The sequence below is a fragment of the Thunnus albacares genome, chromosome 22 (assembly GCF_914725855.1).
Source record: "Thunnus albacares chromosome 22, fThuAlb1.1, whole genome shotgun sequence".
In the NCBI taxonomy this organism is placed as follows: domain Eukaryota; kingdom Metazoa; phylum Chordata; class Actinopteri; order Scombriformes; family Scombridae; genus Thunnus; species Thunnus albacares.
In genome coordinates, this window is record NC_058127.1 from 6,717,535 (window position 1) to 6,730,468 (window position 12,934).

At 38.3% G+C, this 12,934-nt stretch overlaps 2 protein-coding genes across 4 annotated transcripts; one reads left to right on the top strand and one right to left on the bottom strand.

The window, feature by feature from the left end:
- Nucleotides 1-2,427: 2,427 nt before the first annotated feature.
- On the bottom strand, nucleotides 2,428-6,785 carry LOC122973547 (myelin-oligodendrocyte glycoprotein-like). Of its 2 annotated transcripts, none has more exons than XM_044341143.1 (4): nucleotides 5,980-6,785; nucleotides 3,969-4,346; nucleotides 3,285-3,377; nucleotides 2,428-3,123 (listed from the first exon to the last, which is right to left on the bottom strand). In XM_044341143.1, the coding sequence occupies exons 1-4, from the start codon at nucleotides 6,077-6,079 to the stop codon at nucleotides 2,993-2,995; spliced, it is 702 nt and encodes a 233-aa protein (XP_044197078.1). In that variant the 5' UTR covers nucleotides 6,080-6,785; the 3' UTR covers nucleotides 2,428-2,992. The 2 variants fall into 2 exon arrangements, with proteins under 2 accessions (XP_044197078.1, XP_044197079.1); XM_044341144.1 differs by having other exon boundaries at nucleotides 6,120-6,784.
- Nucleotides 6,786-7,509: 724 nt separating this feature from the next.
- LOC122973546 (low affinity immunoglobulin gamma Fc region receptor II-b-like) lies at nucleotides 7,510-12,721 on the top strand. 2 transcript variants are annotated; one of them, XM_044341141.1, is made up of 6 exons: nucleotides 7,510-8,001; nucleotides 8,848-9,102; nucleotides 10,386-10,634; nucleotides 10,739-10,855; nucleotides 11,263-11,334; nucleotides 11,862-12,721. In XM_044341141.1, exons 1-6 carry the CDS (start codon nucleotides 7,872-7,874, stop codon nucleotides 11,912-11,914), a joined length of 876 nt encoding a protein of 291 aa, XP_044197076.1. In that variant the 5' UTR covers nucleotides 7,510-7,871; the 3' UTR covers nucleotides 11,915-12,721. The 2 variants fall into 2 exon arrangements, with proteins under 2 accessions (XP_044197076.1, XP_044197077.1); XM_044341142.1 differs by having other exon boundaries at nucleotides 10,742-10,855.
- The last annotated feature ends 213 nt before the right edge of the window (nucleotides 12,722-12,934 follow it).

Below are 12,934 nucleotides of genomic sequence, written 5' to 3' on the forward strand. Positions count from 1 at the left end.
GTTTCAGAAGGTCTGGTGTATAGACTGGGCTGTTTATATTGTAGGGGAGGGGGTTCTCTGTATATGTCTCTCACAAGTAATGTTTTATGTTCTGGGTACCAGGATATGAGATAAGGCAATAGCCTTGGATGGGTAACGAAGCTATCTTCGTTATTTATAGTTAGAGTTCACTCTGACCCTGTGTGCCCAAGTGTTTCTTCCTCTCAGGTTGCATGATGTGTGCTATACTGTAAGAACTCACAGTCTCCTGTAATCCTTTAAGTTTTTGGTGTGACTTTATCCATGTACACATTGTGCCAAAGGTTTCTCTGATATCCAGTATTTGTTTTTAATAAACTTCATATATTCAAGTAAGAATCAACTAGAGCTTGTGGAGTTTCTTCAACTTTGTTCTTCATCATTGTGTTATTAGCCAGACATTGATCAAGAACAAGATTACTCCAACAGTATGTTGGGACTACATGTGGACCACAGTTTACCACATGCTTAGTTTTCTAGCGCCAGCAGCTCCCACACAAGTCTGCTGGCTGGTTTAACAAGTACAGGAGCCACGAAACAGAGTTAGCTTGCCACTAACTCTACACAAAGGACTGGACCTGGTCCCTCTGATCTGCACGACTGGAGCACCAGACCTACACAGTAAATCCTGCATCCTTTCAGCTTTGGAGCCAAACCCTTCTCAGCCTGTCTCTTCCACATGACATGACAACTGGGAATCACCACAGCTCCCCCAGTTGCTTCTGATAATGGATCCTTTGACTCATCTGTAAAACTCCTACACTAAGTCTGCTGTTTTGTTTCAGTTCTTAATGTTCTAATGATAACATGTCTACACAAGCATTTTGCAACAGTTTAGTCACAGCACAGTTGTCTTTGTCTACCCACCCAAAGCTTGTTTTATGTCCTTTTCCTCTCTCCCAGCAAGCCTCCAAAACTCTCGTAGATGGATGATTCTCTTTGTGTCTCCTATTAATCCAGTAGTCGGCCATTATCTGCTTCCTGTGGAGCCACAGTGGCATTTCTCCTGCCTCGACTCGAAGAGCACACACATCCGGGTCTGCTACACCGCACTACCATAATCTGTTCTTGACTGTATTAATGCGACATATATATGCTTTAATGACGAAATATTAGCCCCCCATTCCAGCCTCTCAAGACACCTCATGACATTAACGACTTTTGTACTTTACTTCACTATGTTTCTTATATGTTTCCTCCATGTTAGTCTAGGGTCAAAATAAACTCCCAAGAAACAAAAGCTTTCTACTTTGATTATGATTAGGAAATCATCAGAAAAATATTCCAATCTCTTCAACTCTCGCACAGTAAATGGGATATTTAGTTCAAAGGTAACTCAACCCCCCCATCTCCCCTGTCCCGCCTAATTGCCACATACCCTATTTTAAATGAAATCTAGCATTCTGACTGTAGATGAACTGTTGCTGCCGTACTGCAGCCTCTTGTTTCATTATTACGCAACACTCTGTTTTCCATAGTTGCAATATCTTGGATTTGTATTGTCTCTGTACATCCTATACTCATGATCCTGACTTCATTCTTTTTCTTCTTCTTCTGCACACTAGCCTTCCCACCCCTACCTCCCTTCCCTAAATGTTCCCATTCATGTCGTCCTCTCTCACTCCCATACACCTCCTCAAAAATAATTTGGGATGACTAAAGTCTTGTGTTATCTCTTTAAAAAAAATACTGTTGGTTTATGAAAGAACTGAATGGTTTAGCGGCCAAAATACATTTCTGGTCTGAATGCTGCATTATGAACCATCTAGACCTCTCAGATCATCTGGGACAGGTCTGCTTACTGTCCATGTAATCAAAACTAAACATGAGCATTCAGTTTTTATCCACCACCAGTGGTGGAAAGTAACTAAGTACATTCTTGATCAAGTGCTGAATCTGTAGGAAGAAATGGTTCAGTTGTTTTTTATGAAACCTCATTCAGCCCTACCTGTTTTTCCACTGATCTGAATTTTTTCCATTGGATTAAGCTTATATTATACATCCTGTTTTTTGTGAGAGTCCATATTTCTATGTAAATTGTTCCCCTGGGTGCTTCCCCAGTGGATGTTTTCAGTAGTAACTGGAGGAGGACTTCACAGAAATTATAACTTTAGTCTGTAACATGCAGACTAAAATACTGTAGTTAATGTAGAGTGATTATGTTTATTATCATGAACATTGTGATCCAGCTGATGTTCTCATCTGAACTTCATACATAATCTTGTATGGATGGGCTGCCAACACCTAAAAAAGGCAGGTTTCGCTGACCAAAAACTAGAATTATCAAGATTTTGTATTGAATCATATGAACTGAGAATATGAGGTAGCATTTAAACAGATTTATAATGCTTTAGTGGGAGGATATTAACAGAGAATCTTAATAATAATTAATAAACACTATACTACAGGCAATAAAAGACCAGCTTTTATTTGAACATTTAAAAACAATAAATTAAGAAATACAACATTAGATCGCTATCACTTCGTTGTTCTTTTCATTATCGATAGGTGACCGGCACAAAAGCACTTTGAAAGCGAACGCTGTAAAGGGAGGAACAATTTCCTCCATATTGAGGAAATGTAGTTCTTGACGTGCAAACTTCTACAAAACCCAAATGTGGATTCAAAACTAAAACAATATGCACTTTGGCTCACAATCAGAGATTTGTGTTGTTTCAGCAGTGGGTTTGGGATGTAGGCTGAGGTACAATCTGCTCCTCCTGTTCAGTCATTGTGAAAATGAAAGGAGGAAAAAAACTTTATTTTTAGTCAACTAAGGTTCAACTTTCACAGTATTGAGATGACTGCAGCTTCATTGCAGAGTTCTGTAGAATGACATACAGTGCCTCTTTGGAAATAAAAAAAACTAATAGATAGTCTATTAGTTTTTTTCTCACAAAAGAGCCTGACATTATTCATATAAAAGGATTTTCCAACACGTATTCTTCTCTACTATAGATAGATAAAAAGAAACTTAAAGACTCTGATGTAGTGTTTGTTTGGGATGCTTCTGTGTAAGTCTGTATCCTCCGACTCCAATGCTCAGGATCAGCAAGACACATATGACCCCAACCAGGGTCAGTCTGCTCCGACTGGACCAACCATCTGATGGGAAATAAAATTTAAAAGAAATCCAAACAGAGACGAAATTAACTGGACTACACCAAACAAGACATGAAACAACATGCAATGTCACTGCTATATGGGGATTTTATCAAAAAACTATAAATTACCCTGAAAATGTTGAACATTTGACCTTTCCTCACCTCTAATGTCAGTCTCTTCCTTTGGATCAGGAGTTTGGAGATTTCTGGGATGCAGTGGCATCTCTGTTGTCCAGTTTTTAGCGTAGTTTGGCTCTAGAAAAACACATGACTTGTAATGATGTATAGCACAACATTTAAAGGAAACACTAGCAGTTTCTTACAAGTAAAAAGCAAAGTAAGTTGTTGACAAAATGATCCTCAAAGTTTTAAAGGTGCAGTGTATAGAATTTAGTGGCATCTAGCTGAAAAGACTGGCAGAAATGGAATATATTATTCATAAGTATGTTTTAATCAGTGTATAATCTCCTGAAAATAAGAATTATTGTGTTTTTGTTATCTTAGAATGAGCCCTTTATATCTACATTGGGAGCAGGTCTATGTTGCACCTCCATGTTTCTACAGTAGCCCAGAACAAACTAAACACTGGATCTAGAGAGGGACTTTCCTGTTTTTCAAGAGCTTTGCAGCTGTCGTAGGTTCTCCTACACATTTGGAAGGAGAGGGGGAGGGGAGTTGGCCACTAAATCCTACACACTGGTCCTTTAAAGGTATTAAAGACACTGATCTTTTATGTGTATTATTTTTGACGCTCTATAGACGAGACAAAATATCGATAATAATAATAAAAAATTCATGTTAATTTTTAATCTGGACCATAAACAACATTTTAAGAGATTAACTCACCAATGACAAGATGAACAATTGAAGCCTGGTTTGTGCTCTTTAACTTCGGGATGAAACACCTGTACCTCCCTTCGTCTGCAAGCGTCACGTTAATGATTTTGAGCGATATGTTGCCTTGTCTCAGTCCGTCTGTGAACAACTCCGTCCTGCTGACGTATGACGGGATCTTCATGTCCGGGACCTCGCGATTGTCTCGGTAAAGATGGACGTACTCGACCCTGCTAAGCCGATCTCTGGGGTCAGGCTTACGGTCGGGCCTCGACCACTCCACCGTCCGTCCCCTCACATCGATCGGAGGCTCCACGTGACATGGCAGGATGACGCTGTCACCCGGGGCGGCCATGATTGGCTGGAGTGAACCAATCACCTGAGGCTGACCTGAGAAATGGAGGGAATATTGATGGTGAAACATATTCAATGATATTATCGCCACTGTTGTTTTTCTTCCAAAAAAGTCAGACACTTTCCATAAATTCATACCCAATTTCCACATATAACTTCACAACAGCAGCGCTAAAAGTGAAGGTTAACAGCCACCTTTCATTCTTAGCCTCTTTTTTGTTGCACTGTTACAAATGTTAAATATGAATGATTAGAAATGACTAAAAATCTTCTTAACAATACAAATTTGGCTTTAAACATCTGTTAAACCAGGTGCAGAGGTGTCATACCCATTCAACTTGGGAGTGCATGTTCTTGGTGGGAAACCCCGGACAAGTGTGAAGCAAATTTAACTCAAGCTTCAGTAACCGTGTGGTATTTCTACAGAAAACCACAACCAAGTTTAGCTTGAACCAAATATGCAGTTTAAAGTATCATCTCTGATGACCCTTAAAACAGCTTGAACTTTGAACAGCAACTCGGCTAATCATAGAATTCAGTGCCAAAAAAGGTCAAACTGAACCAAAAAAGAGAAATAGCACATAATAGATGCAGATGTAGGACCTAAAGTTAGTTTTACAGCAGCAGTTTCTGTTGTTGTCTCCAGTGTTTCGGGCTTTTCTTTACATTTCAAAATTGCAGAGAACACATAACCTGACAAACAAGGTCGTTAAGGAGACACAGTACTGACAATGAGGCCCAAATCCCAGAAACAAATAAAACGGATGTCAAAAAGGGTGAACTGACCCTTTAAATGGGCCGGTATGAAAGCGTATGTCAGTTGTATCTGAGGAACTTAAACGTTCACTTCCCTGAAGAACCAGTAACATTGATACTCATTTCTGTGTATAACAATAGCCTTATCTGTCCAATCAGACAACAACTAACTTATAGTATAACAAAATGTTATTCCTTTAATGATTTACTGTAATGATTAGAGGGTGCATTCAGTATATAGAAACGCTTCCATGCTTGCAGTTATGTCACTACAGACATTGCAGTTAAACAGCAAAACTGAGAACTAAGAACTGAGAAGGATTTTGGACTATTTACAATAAAAATGCCCCAACAGCTGTGATGAAGCTCAGGAGTCATCGTGAGAAGGGCTGCTTTATTACAAACTGTTTCACTGTGTAAACCTGGACATTCACACCACATGTAAATCTACGAAAAAGTATTATATTCGCCTACATTATTTATTTAAATTTTATATATACTCCATACCCACATAGTCCCTCCAAACCCTGGCGGAGAAGTATCATCCACACATTTGTCTCGTATGTGTCTTTTGTGTGGAAAGTGTGTGTCGTATAGGAATTATTTCGCTGTAAGTTAAGTTTAGAGCATTTCTAAAATTATATTTAATTTAAGGCATGTAGGCCTAGTCAAAGACCTACATAACAAAAACATCACTTCGGTTGGACTTGAAATACTTATATAATCTAAAGCACTATTTGCCAAAAACTGTCACACTTTCACCGTAAAACACGTCTCATACCAACAACGATCAGCGGTTTACTAACTGGTATTGGAACAGACACAAAGAAATTACGTGAACGATGTTGGATATATCGGGCTACAAGTTGAAATTAGTCGTTGAAATGAACAAATACATAATGGAGAGACTTACCTTTAGCAGGCGTGTAGGCGAATAGCAGCAAAAAGAGGACGACAGTCAAGCGTATAGTGAGAGGCGAGAGTGGACAACTGTAAAGGAACTCATAATTCATTTAAATATGTTAAAGCTTATCTGACAGACAGGATACCCACATCACAGAGTCACAGTGCAGAATGGTTTGTCTTAGTGAAAAGGTGTCATATAGACTGTCTAAATAAGACTATGACCTCAGCATGGAAATTAAAACTCGACTCCACCCATAAAAAAACGTTATGTTCGCTCTGCTTCAAATCAACTTATATTTCACAGATATTGGCTTTATGTTGCAGATGTTTGCAGTATTTGGGTGAAATCCATCTGGTCTGGAAACCAGCGGAAGACCTATGGAAGTACAGCAATTTCGATTTTTCCTCATATCTGGACACTAGAAAGTATTGGCTCTGCCTAAAATCAACTTTTATTTCATTAATGCGGGCTCTATGTTATAGATTATAACCATATTTAATAGGCTACACTCAGGGTATAACATAAATGTGTTGTTTTTTCAAAGACTGCTATCTTACATTTTGTCAATCTGCTTTTTGATTTTAGAAAGTGTCAGACTATAGTCATACAGGCAAATTCAAAGGACCAGTGTGTACAATTTAGTGACATCTAGTGGTGAGGTTGCAGATTGCAACTCTATATAGCCTATAAATATAACCACAGTTTCCATATCTTGTTTCTGTTTCCTCTCTGTCGCCCACATTTATTTGCATGTCTGCATCATTTACTTTGTATCGTTACTGTAGAATCTGCTCTTGGTATTTTTCTTAAATTTCAAAACATTCCCTCTCTGTGTTTCATGTGTTTATTTGTGCTTTGGAATGTAACCACTGTGAAACAATCAGAAAATAATGTTTTATTACTCTGGCTTTGTTCTCATCAGCATCTCTCTCTCTCTCTCTCTCTTTCTCTCTCTCTGAATCTGGGGCTCTACTGGAATATCTTTACATGATTTACAGTTTACTTATTTATCTTATACTGGTCCTTTATGCAGCCCCTCAGTTCAGCCTCTGTCTGAAACAGGTCGTTTTAGCTCCTGTCTCTTTAAGGCCCCCCTTCCAATGAGCCCACTCTGTACATACACCACTCTACGTAAACAAACTATGGTAGCAGGATGCCACTTCTTTTACTTGTTCTTCACTCGAAATATCAACTTCTCACACACATTCGTACGTGTCAGAGCCAAAACCAACACCTTAGCAACAACTGTAGCAACAAAGTCTACAGAATGGACTGCCATTTGTGTGCATGTGCGACAAGCTGACATCAGCTCGTTGACAAGGTAGAAAAAAAACGTCACAAACAAAGCCTTCAGGGCAGGTTGAAGCCCTGACTTTTGACTTGCAGGGAGTATTTCTGAAGTTTTGGACCTTTGACCATGTTTTAACATAGATATCTGACATCATAACAGTATATAAATAAAGGAAAATCACAAAAAACATAATATATCCCCTTTCACATAAATATATAGTTTTTTTTCTAAATAAATCCATTTAAAATACTTTTTAAATTACTACTTTTCATTTTCAGACTATTTCAGAACTCGCAGCATGCATTGTTTGAGAGTTAAAGCTCTGCAGAGACCCTTCTTTTTGTGGTTTGAAGGAAACATACATGCTTTTTTATAAAACAATGTAAACAATGATAAAAAAAAAAAACAATGCTAATCCTGATAAAGATTAATATTGAATTCAGTCCCCTGTACACTAAGAATAGCCTCACATGTTCTTCAGCACTTCCTGTTATTAAAACAACACATTTCAGATCATCAGATTTAAAAAAAAAGTCAAGAAAAAGCCACTGTTGAGGTTTTAAAAAAGAAAACTGACCCACATCCTGTACAACACATTTCATTATACATGCAGGAAGTTGAGGTCTCTATGACACATAACAGACAGCAAGGGCGTGTGATGCAGCCCCCTAAGCCTCATCAGTCAGTCTATCAACAGCCAAGCAGCATGGAGATAACAACGCTGTGTGCTATTGTTGGTGAGTAATGTATGTGTGTGTGTTCAGGTGGGCATCCTTGATTATTTGCATGTTTAATGCTTGTATCTATTTCTGATTTGATTTTACTCTCTGTTGAATCTTTAGCAGTTAGCGTTGGATTGGATTAAAAAATGGAGTCTGGTCTGTAACGTTAGGATGACTTTTTTGACATAATTTAAGAAAATTAGAGAAGAAGCATATTACAGTATTTAACAACAACTTATTTTTGATAACTAAATAATGATTGATAATTATTTCAAAACTGTTCTACTAAATTATGTCTTTATTTGCACCTGTGGTATTTCTTAGTGCTCATTAAATTACATAACAGCTACTAATCCGATTTATCTTATGAAAACCAGATAATTAGTAGTATTACTACTTTATGACTACCATGTAATTGCTAATTAAGAGTCAGGAAGAGAAGACCTGACACAAAAACCATCGTCTTTGCTTCACAACCAATTATTTCTGATCACTTTTCAAGCAAGATTGTTCAAAAGGATAAAATAGTTTGACCTTCAAATTGACCTTGTTTGTCTCTGCAGAGAGATACAAGATGTACAGTAGCCGTATTTTTAAATTGTGTGTTCACACTGACAACCGCTAATTTGACAAGTCATTGTTTTCTCACTGATTGTGGAGGACACATGATGCGTCATTATATAACATGCTGCCACTGCAAAGTTGTGAAAAGGCAGGTGTCACCTTCACCTTACCGTACATTATAGGCACTCATTCGGTGTTATTGATGGAAAAACACTCAACAAAACTGCTTACAGCCTTCACATCGACCGCAACGAGACATTCTCTCACCTTTTTTTTTCTGTCTCTGTTTCTTCGCAGCTGCTCTGAAAATCATCCCCAACAGAACTCAGTTCTTTCAATATGATTCTGTCTCTCTGAGCTGTGGGGAGCATGGAGACTCCTCCAAATGGACAGTTAAGAGGAACACATCCCAACACTTAAACGCAGAGTGCTGGACAAAAACAAATGAATCCCACTGCTTCATCGATGGCATGTACCCGTCTGACAGTGGAGTGTACTGGTGTGAGTCAGGAGCAGGAGAGTGCCATGATGCTATCAACATCACTGTGACTGGTGGGTTTAAACTAAATACCAGCTGGGACCAGTAGATTCTCAAGGGCTCCTCAGTGAAACATTAATCTTGAATCATCCTTCTTTGAGGGGCTAGACAAACAAAAGACTTTTATAAGTAAAAAAAAAACTTTGATCATTTGAAATGAACTATCTGGCTTTACCTTGTAATTTATTCAAAGGTACCTATAAGTATCCTTACTTAAAGGGCCCTCCTAAATGCTAATTTGTAACCGCCTTATTCCCTGTATTTCTTCCCTTGTACCTGCTGAGATAATACACAAAAATATCCAATCTTGCAGTACAATATTTGCTAGTTGCAAATACAGCAATATTAAACTTTTCATAGTTATGTTCAGGCACCGGCTATACTTTGTTTAAGTTATAATCTTGAAGATTTTTATTCAAATAAATGTCTCTTATGTCATTTTCTATTGCCGAATGGGGTAAAACAATGGTGATTGAGCCTATAACCCGCTGATGAAAGCCTTTGCATTTGCAGTATTATGATTACAAACCGGGTGTCAGTGACACCTACTCTTGGCTTTTTACTTGTAAAGCTGTTATTGCAAGTACACTTACTGTCTCTCCTGTGCTGCGCTGTGTGTGTAGCACGTAGACGAAAGTATGAGCTCCGCCCCTCGCTGCTCCTCAGAGCAGAGGAGAGAGGACAAAGTAGCGCGACAGCAAAACACAGTAGAGACTCTCACACTGAGCTGAAATGAAACAAGTGCACATAAATTAGGTGATTAACATAAATAAACAGTATCTGCTGCATTTTGCTGTCATTTATGGTCGCGCTAGATCCACTCCACTCGTGTTTCAGCGAAGGCTCCTTCTGTGTGTGTAGCAGAGGAGAGTGAACCAGGTGAAGTACTCCAGTTGGTAACAACTACACCCGAACGTTACTGTTAGTGCAATAAAAGCTATGCGAGTAAAAAGCCAATAAGAGTAATTTATTAAAGTAATCCGCACAAAAGAACAACACACCTGCAATTACAACTTATCGCCATATGGTGCCGTCAAAGAGCACGAAACAGAGATCTTCGTGATTAACACGTTAAGGTTAGGGAAATATGATCTTGGTTCAATACAGAAACAAAGTCTGCAATGACGTGAAGCATAACATGTTAAGATTTACGCAAGACCACAAAACCACTTTCGCCATTCTTAAAGGGGACCTATATTTGCAATTTGCATGCTTTAATCTCAAATGTTACCAAAGAACCTAAAAGTTACTTGAACTCCAAACTGTTTTCTCCTCGCTCTGCCTGTCTGTCATTCAGCTGGCTCTGTGATCCTGGAGAGTCCAGTCCTTCCTGTGCAGGAGGGAGAAGCTGTGACTCTGCTCTGCACAAATAAGGTAAAATCATCGTCCAACCTCACAGCTGAATTTTATAGAGATGGTCTCCACATCGGGAGCAGCTCTACAGGACACATGACCATCCACAGTGTTTCTAAATCTGATGAAGGTCTCTACAAGTGTAACATCTCTGGAGCTGGAGAATCACCAGACAGCTGGCTGGCTGTCAGAGGTGAGATGAGCCTCAGACATGTGTTTATATTATTTGTTTATCCTAGCTTAGCACAAAGTCTGTTGTTGTGTTTGCACTGAAGTCAAACTGTGGTTTTTCTCAAGAAGCTGAGCATCATGAATCTTTTCTTCCGCCCCTGTCACACATTCTGCTTCCTGTGGTTGGCGTCGGCCTCTTACTGGCATCTGTGATGCTGTTCTGCCTACGGCGGAGACACAAAGGTCAGAGAGTTTTCTGTTTTTCTTTTACTTTGGTCAAGAAAGTAAACTGAATGTTTCCAGCTAATTCTTACAATACAATTTTCTAATGAACCAACTGATGACCATAGTACCATAATGAGCTTTTTATGCTGTATATAAATAAGAATGTCAACATGGACACTACTATTGTGCTGCTGCATTGTACTGTTGAGAAGTTAAACTTAACTTATTGAACCGATATTTGAAATTCGTGTAATTGCTTTTTTTGTTCGAAAAGCCTCTGAACCTCAAGTGATGCGAAAAATGGTTTGCGTCACTTTCCTATTTTCCATTCAGCTTTTCTGATTCATCATAATTCGCCTAGAAATGTGCAAATTTAAATGTTTACATCCACCTGGGGTGTAACAGTGAGAAGTGTTGTGTTACAGATGAATTCGATCCTGATGTGTCGTACACTGACGTCAACATCACCGAGGTGCAGCAACCAAAGAGGTACAAAGGTAAAAACACGCACGCACACACGCTCTCTCTCTCCACGCAGTTTAAAGTCAATCTAACCAGTGTATCAGGGTCCACTGTCACAAATATAACAGCTGTTTTCTTGATCCATTGACAACTTCCAGAATGTCTGAGTATGCTACTCTACTACATGATACCTCCATTACATTTTTTAAGGCTTATTTTAATGAATTTAAGTTCACAAAAAGGAGAATTGGTTCTTTTTGGGAGGGGGGCCTTAAAGAGACAGGAGCTAAAACAGCCTGATTCAGACAGAGGCTGAACTGAGGGGCTGCATAAAGGACCAGTATAAGATAAATAAGGAGTTTTTTGAATTGTAAATCATGCAAAAATATTCCAGTAGAGCCCCAGATTAAAAATATAGACCTTAACAAAAAAACGCATGTATCCCCTTTAAGTGCCAAGTCGGATGTAAGGATAGATATACTGTAGCTTTTATTTTGTCATTCCTAACACTCTCATAGTGTTAAATATAGTTTGCTAATAGTTTGCTTCTGTGTTTCCACAGAAATGGATGCTACATCAACTGTCTACTCAACAGTCATACCAAGAGCCACCTGACAGAAACAGCAGAACCAATGTTGAAATCTATTAAGATTTTATATATGTATTTTATTTATGTATTAAATAAATGTTCCATGTCTTTTTATAGAAAACACAGTGAATTAGTAGTTTATTGATAATTGTTGTCCGCTTTGTGTCTCACCTGAACAAGTTTGTATTTTTGTATTCTCAATTTCTAACATTTGCACTAATAAACTAAACCTCATCCACTTCACCAACAGGTGAATAAGGTGTTGTAGTTGAACAAATAAACATGCTGGGAAACTTAGCCAAAAATTTACATAAATAGAAATGCACACATGTTTTAAACCTGAGAGTAGACAATGAAACAGAGAGCTCAGTGTCTGTTTCAGCTGTGGTATCACTCACCTCTCAACACACCTACAGTATCTGTTTTTCCATGAGTGGGTGTATAGTTTCAAATTCTTTGCAATCCTTTGAATCTTATTTTTAGGAAGACGGAAGACTATATTTATATAGTGTTAACTATTTATAACCTGTGAACAGGTAATTCCTCACACCTTTGCCAATGATTTACTCCACTTCCTGTTTGACGTCAGCTGATCAACACAGTCTATTAGGCTTTAATTTTGATCATGTTTCGTACACTTTTTAACACAAATAATCATTGTGTCAACATGGATTGACAGTATCTGCCTCACATTAACATGTAGGTATTAAAATTATTGTGAAACAACATTGTTATAGAAATCTTGAGCTTGTCTTGTAATTATACCTCCTGTTCATACTGACCATTAGAAGATCCCTTCATAATGTACTTACAATGGAGTGATGGGGGACAAAATCCACAGTCCTCCTTCTGTGCAAAAATGTATTTAAAAGTTTATCTGAAGCTAATATGATCATGAGCATCCAAATGAGTCAAATCAAGTAGATATCTTTCAACATTACAGTCTTTTTAGTGCCAAAGTCCACTTTTAAATACATAGTTTCACAAAATGACTGTGTAGACACACTCTGGATTTTGTCCATCACTTGCATTGAAAGCACATTTGA

Excerpts from the sequence above, each read along its gene's own strand:
- LOC122973547 (XM_044341143.1), bottom strand. The coding sequence starts at position 6,079 with ATGAATTATGAGTTCCTTTACAGTTGTCCACTCTCGCCTCTCACTATA. Across the intron at positions 3,378-3,968 it reads AATTGTTCATCTTGTCATTG|AGCCAAACTACGCTAAAAAC; the intron begins GTGAGTTAATCT and ends GTGTTTTTCTAG. Across the intron at positions 3,124-3,284 it reads GGAAGAGACTGACATTAGAG|ATGGTTGGTCCAGTCGGAGC; the intron begins GTGAGGAAAGGT and ends ATTTCCCATCAG.
- LOC122973546 (XM_044341141.1), top strand. The coding sequence starts at position 7,872 with ATGCAGGAAGTTGAGGTCTCTATGACACATAACAGACAGCAAGGGCGT. Across the intron at positions 8,002-8,847 it reads AACGCTGTGTGCTATTGTTG|CTGCTCTGAAAATCATCCCC; the intron begins GTGAGTAATGTA and ends GTTTCTTCGCAG. Across the intron at positions 11,335-11,861 it reads GCAACCAAAGAGGTACAAAG|AAATGGATGCTACATCAACT; the intron begins GTAAAAACACGC and ends GTGTTTCCACAG.